At 45.5% G+C, this 6527-nt stretch overlaps 1 protein-coding gene across 2 annotated transcripts in view; it reads right to left on the bottom strand.

Annotated features, from left to right (window-relative positions):
• The window catches only part of tpp2 (tripeptidyl peptidase 2), an 18710-nt gene extending 12737 nt beyond the window's left edge, over positions 1 to 5973 (bottom strand). For both annotated transcript variants that reach the window (XM_036540646.1, XM_036540648.1), the window contains exons 1-11: positions 5697 to 5973; positions 4073 to 4201; positions 3778 to 3873; positions 3551 to 3655; positions 3238 to 3362; positions 2702 to 2865; positions 1988 to 2142; positions 1242 to 1318; positions 784 to 911; positions 212 to 460; positions 1 to 8 (exon numbers count right to left, since the gene is read on the bottom strand). The exon at positions 1 to 8 is cut by the window's left edge and continues 108 nt beyond it. In XM_036540646.1, the coding sequence (XP_036396539.1) occupies positions 1 to 8; positions 212 to 460; positions 784 to 911; positions 1242 to 1318; positions 1988 to 2142; positions 2702 to 2865; positions 3238 to 3362; positions 3551 to 3655; positions 3778 to 3873; positions 4073 to 4201; positions 5697 to 5861 (1401 nt within the window). In that variant the 5' untranslated portion in view covers positions 5862 to 5973. The remainder of the gene's footprint in view (positions 9 to 211; positions 461 to 783; positions 912 to 1241; positions 1319 to 1987; positions 2143 to 2701; positions 2866 to 3237; positions 3363 to 3550; positions 3656 to 3777; positions 3874 to 4072; positions 4202 to 5696) is intronic.
• Between the last annotated feature and the right edge of the window lie 554 nt (positions 5974 to 6527).

The raw sequence follows: 6527 nt of genomic DNA, 5'->3' as shown, positions 1-6527 counted from the left end.
TTTCAGTCCTGGTGGATACAAACAGCGTTTAGTATCGTTAGCACATATGCTAATGCAAAATTCACCATCATTTACATACACTAATGCACACTTCACCATCATTAATACACACACCAATGGATATTTCACCACCACAACCACATGCGCGCACACACACACACACACACGCAAGGAAGTAAATGAGAGAACAGGTATGTCCAGGTGAGTTTACCTGAGAGCACAAGAGCGATGCCCCCACAGGCATTTGGGGAGGACATGGAGGTGCCATTCATTAGCTGAGTCCCGCGCAGGGTCCAGTTGGGCACAGAGGCGATGGCCCCACCCGGGGCACTGATACTGACCCCCAGGGCCCCATCTGTGCTCGGGCCCCGTGACGACCAGGTGTACTGGTTGGCTGGCAGCTTTTCTCTCAGGGAGTACTCCGCCACCATCATGTCAGGGGTTACGTAGGCCCCCACACCTGGGGACACACACATAGTCAAATGAAAATACATATACACGTTCACATGAAAATACACAAATTTACCTAAAAAAAAAACACAATCACCTAAAAATACACACACCTAAAACACACACACAAAAAACACAAACATTCACCTGAAACACACACACATTTGCCTGACAGCACACACATACACAGTTAAGAGTTTAACTAGGGTCAGTACTCAGCATGTTTCAGGGCCAATTCCATGAACAGTATTCAGCAGAGTTCCATACATCCCCACCCAGGGGTCACACTCCTCATACACACTCACCCTGGGTGGGGTTGGGCAGGAGACTCACCTATCACGCTGCTGGTGGTTCCCCCGGGACAGCCCACGGTGGAGAGGCAGGGACCATTATTTCCCGCACTTGATACGTATATGACATTGTGTTTCTGTACTGCCTCACTGATCACCTCGCAGATCCTCCTACAAAAAGACACCAGCGTTAAACACAGATATACACTCAAGATACAGACACACAAGCATACACACACAAGACAAACACACAGCTAACACAAGCAAATAACATACCTAACACACAAACAAGTAACGCATGCACACAACATACATACACAAACAATGATGATACACACGATGCAAAAATAATTTACTAGCATTCACAGATGCACAAAAGCAGCCCTATACAAGAGCTAAGCCAAATCACTCCAAATTTACCAACACCCCCTTCCCTGCCTCTGGATTCATGCAGGTCACAGGGTCAAGGGTTAAGGGTCACGGCATGCACTCTCCCCTTACCCTGAGTTTGGCCAGTGAGTGGCTTCCCCATAGCTGTAGTTCACAAGGTCACACTTGTAATTAATAACCTCTATCATCTGCAGAGAGAATGAAGCAGTAACACATAAATACATTAATAATCATTCATAGACATAATTATCTTTAAGCATCCTGAATTCAGAGCAATGGGGTAGTGATAGAAAGAAAGTGTTAGCGGGGGCTTAATATGCTGCAGCACTAGCTGCAGTGCTCCTAAGCAATGGCATGTAAGTGTGTGTGTGACAGTGATAGTCACAGCAGCACCCCACAAGCTCTCCAGCTTGTGTGCATCACTGGAGACCTGACATAGTTTCCTTTTGGGTCATCAAATCATCTTCTTCTTGCTTCATTGCATTTAGCTAGCATGATTGACTCCCCAAGCTCACTCTTTTTCTTGTGTGTTACTATAGCAATACAGGACCCACAGTACACAAACAATTCAGTCAAACAGTATACTACACAAAACTCTGGAGTCCTCCAGATGGACATATATGCAGATGAACTGTGTTGTTTGGGAGAGAGGGATTGGGTAACTATCTCAGAGAAAGACAGAGAGAGGTTTGTGCATACAGGGAAGAAGAGAGAAAGACATGGGATGTGAGGGTAAGAAAGAAGATGATTTGGAGCGCCCACAGCAGAAAGGGAGATCTGGCTGTTGCTGGACAAGCAGACAGAGACAGAGTTAGTATTCCGCTCAGGGGATGACATTTGAGGCGCGAGGGGCTTACCGCACGAATGAGGCCCGTCCCCGTCTCCATGGTGCTGAGCCGAGTGTCCCCGATCTTAATAACGAGGAGCTGTGCCCCAGGGGCAACACCATTCCGCTCTGGCTCCTCGGGGAAATACCCTGCCGCGATGCTGGCCACATGTGTCCCGTGAGCACCTGCAGAGGAAGACCCCAGGCACAAGAGAAATAAGACCAGAACACCAACACTTTGCTGCACCTCACATGTGGTAGTCAGACCACCTTCCTTGACATGCCAATTAGCTATGTGTCGCTTTCATAGGTCACATGACTTCTATTCTGAGACTTACTAGTGACACAGTAAGGTGTTAAAGTAAAGTAAGTAAGGTGTTAAAGCTCAGGAAAAACATATGGAACGAAACATTTTCGATATTGAATGTTTTTCAGTGGAAAAGGTTAGCACAAGCCAATCCAGAGGGAAAAAAAGAACAGTTTCATTTTAAGTTTTGTAAAAGGATTTTACAGCACTTATGGTTAGCAGACAACCCAATGATCTGTTGCATGAATGATGAAACCACAGTACTTGATATGGCATGGTCAAAACATTGATGCTTTCATATTACAACACATATACACAAAACCACTGCTTTCTCTGTGAGATTCAAATTCTGATACCATCTGATACCATCTTGGTTCCCCTGTGTACTGTAGGGGTATCATCTGTGGTTCGTTGCATCTGTAGGATTCTGACACTCACCTCCACTGGTTACAATGCACAGAGTATTGCCCTCATCATAGATGTTGACAGAATAATTGAGCATCTCGGAGTTTCCAAGGGACGCATACTCCTGTCTCTCTCTGAAGGAACTCAGCACAGTGCAGGATGCCAGGTCTCCACATTCGGAGGTGTCCACCACTGCCCTGTAAAACACACACACAAACACACACTTAACACACTGCCCTGTAACATACCAACAACCACACACTTAAACACACTGTTCTGTAACATTATATTCATTTAGCAAATGGCCTTATCCAGGGCAACTTCAGCACAAACGAATGTAATGTAATGTAACATGCATTTACACCTCAGCACCACTAGAAAAAAAAAAGTTCTAACAGAACACCATTTGTATTCGAAACACTACACTGTCTCTGTCTCCTTCCAGACGCACAGACAGCGTAAGTTCTGGAGTCAGATTTCTGACTGGTCAAGTCATGGTTTCATGGCTATTCCAACACCCTCCCGCTGCGGATCAGACAGCATGGTGTGAAGCTTTGCTGCCCTCTCACCTCCAGGTGACCCCGTCGTGCCACAGCACGCAGTCGTACACAGGCCCGGGGTCACTGTACTTCTTCTCCAGAGACGCCAGCAGCTCCGTCTGGCACTGCAGCTCCTCCTTCCACAGCTTCTCCATCTGCAGGAATTACACACAGTGAGACATGTGCAACACGCACGCGCACACACACACGCGCACACGCACACACGCGCGCACACACACGCGCACACAAACAGTCAGACATGTGCAACACACACACACACACACACACAGTGCGAGTGAAAGCGGTGTCTCAAACCCAGTGACAGAGACTGGTTGATTCTTACCTGAGAGGGGGAGGGGTGTGCGCTTTCAAATTCTTCTGTCTTACGGGATACTTCCGCCAGTGCGGATCTGTGGGCAGGGTCCCATATCTTCTCCTTACGCTCCTTCTGTGAATGACAAACAAACACACACATTAGTCTCACACATCCATCAGTCTCTCTCTTAGACACACACAGCCAATTTTTCAAAACAAACCCAGAAACATGTGCCCACACAGAGATCAGCTTACCTGTAATCTTTCCTTCAAAGCTTTAGGGAAAAACTCATAGCCATTCTTGACCCCGATGTGATATTTCCCTGATGGATTGACCCATGTGCTCGGGATCTGTGAATAGAGACAAGGTCAAGGCAAAGGCCAGCCTTACAAATCATTCAGTGGTTTCACACACCTCACTGTCATTTGTACTGCTGTGCTGTTACTCGAAACACAAAATACCACCAAAAGATCACCACCAGGCTTATCATTAACTAACGGCAGACACAGGTGAGGCAGGGTGTGTTAGGTCACAAAGTTAAAAGCTCACACTGAGCGTCCTGCCAGACAGCCCCACCACCGTGCCGTCCTTGGGCTCCACCACAGTGGACATGTTCACATCTCCGCTTCCTGTCGTGTCGATGATGTCCACGATCTTCGGCTTCCCGTCCGTTGTGGTCTAGATCAAACATATGGACACAGGAACAAGTGACTCACACACAGAATGGAGCACACAGGCACACGCTACTGACATGCACAGAAACACGCAACAAGCCTAAAGCACAAAGTCACGTGTTACTGGCACACACCGCCTGTACAAGACACATGATGGAAACATGATAGAGCACTTGATGCTTTCTTAAAAAAATTTCCTTTAAATAAAGTTCAAGCTTCAAAGCTTCAATTTTAGATAAATATATATAGGCCTACATCTGCCAGTCCAAAACCATGTTTCATTTGACTGAAGCCGGACTATCCCATTTTTTGATCCAGCATGAATGTCTGAATCCTAGGCATTGTGGAGAACTGTTAAGGAGCTAGGCATTAAACTGAAATCTAGAGTGGTACACTGTAGATGTTGATCAAAGCATTTAGTTAAATTGCTAGACTCAAACATGCACATTGTAAAATGAATTTATGTTGTAAAAAAAAACGTGTAAGGTATTGTAATCATGAGGATTCACAGAAGACACCTGGTCAGCTTGGGATGTGTAACGAACTGCACAGCCGCATCAATCTACTAGATACCTAAGGGCTGGCCAAGCAAAACAGATGAGTATGGCTTTCATACTACACTTACACTTTAAAAGTCTTCATTAGGTGTTTTTATAATATCTGCGTGTCACAGTCTGTCTCTTTATTAATTAATAAAAGCGCTGTCGACAGTGTTGTGATTGAGGGATATGACCTTCTCTCCCAGCGTGACAGACGGCTTCGCAGCTGAAAGCTTCCGCATGCTGAGCCTAATTAGGAAAAATACCAGCCTTTATCAGGGTCTTTCACCCCCAAAGACCCTCAGCAGCATAAAGAGAGTCCTCTTAACGATTAAAAAAAAAAAAAACGGACGGCGGCGGAAGTAAAATAATACTGACATGTAACTAGCAAACTTGGCACTGAAACACCGCTCGGTCCCATATATGGTACATTAACTTGTGCTATGATTTTCGTAACGTTTTCCGCGCACGAAATTGCTAGTTATCTCAAGTTGATAGCATGGGCACATCACAAGTCCGCATATCATAAGAGGGAAAACAGTGTACTGTAGCTAGCTAGCGTCAGCTAGCCAGTGAAATCCTAAACCTAACGCTGACGGTATTGATTGTTACTGCAAATGCATTCAAATCAATTCAAATGCTGTTGTAACACCTTCTCTAATTAGCTATACGGCTTTCACGTAAAACAGCTGTGAATGAACTGAAAAAGAGCAATTCCTTAAACAAACAAAATGACATTATGGCAAAATGATCAAGCCCCGGATGACAAAGCACAGTCCTTAGCTAAGTGACTCCATAGAATGGTAGCGACTCCAGAGAAAGGCCTCTGGCAAAGCACCAATGTCTTAGCGCACTGTTCCATGCCGTGCTGCCGTCTTTCCGCCCTGTGCCTGCGCTCGGTTTCCCCCGGCTGCCCGAGTGCGGCCTGCTTGCCCCGCTACATCCCCCTGCTGGAGTTACCTGCATGCCCGGGGCCCCCGGGTCCACGCCGGTGTCGAGGATAGCGATAAGGACCCCCCGGCCATCGTACTCTGGGTGTCGGGTGAGGAAAGACGCGGCACCGGTCTCTTTTTTGGGAAGCAACCCATGGAAGGGGAACGGTTCTTCAGTGGAATTGGCAGCCATGACCCGACAGAATGACTATGAAAACAACAAGCGGAGCAACGATGGGAAGACCGAGGACCATTCACACAGCGCTAGAGACCGGGGAGCACTTAAAGGGATACGACACCTTTTTCTTCCCCTGTACACTCGTATTACTGTACTTAGATGCGCTTGGAGGTAGTGTCTCCGTAGCTTGTATTTTAATTAAATAATTTTATTTCATTGAATGTTGTCTGTGTAAGAACATGGCTGCATCATTGGCTTGGAGTCAATGATGCAGCCGTTGTTAGATAGGTACAGATTTTTTTGTTTGCGTCCCCACCAGTTGTTTTCAAGTCTGTTTGAGGACTACTTCAAGACTACTTTTAACACATAATTCCTTGTGAAATATTTCAGAGCCTGGCGTGAATCTTAGATTTTTGAATCGAATCTATTTAACCTAATCTAATCAAATCGCAGCAATATAACCCAACCTTCTAATTAAGATTTTAAATGGGTTTTTAGAACTGAATAATTTAGGTCATTTGCCTAACCAGGTATCTTCAAGATATTGTAGATTTTTATCTGCACAAGATGTGGAATATGAGTTACATTTTTACTAAATATGATAGAGTAACGTTGATGTTAAATGATTTATGTTTGTAAGGGCTTGGTTCCAAAATTTCGATTTTTGGATATGAGAATGCT

This window comes from Megalops cyprinoides, chromosome 11 (assembly GCF_013368585.1).
Source record: "Megalops cyprinoides isolate fMegCyp1 chromosome 11, fMegCyp1.pri, whole genome shotgun sequence".
NCBI lineage: Eukaryota > Metazoa > Chordata > Actinopteri > Elopiformes > Megalopidae > Megalops > Megalops cyprinoides.
The sequence above is the reverse complement of the archived record's forward strand: the minus strand, read 5'-3'. Positions and strand labels throughout refer to the sequence as shown.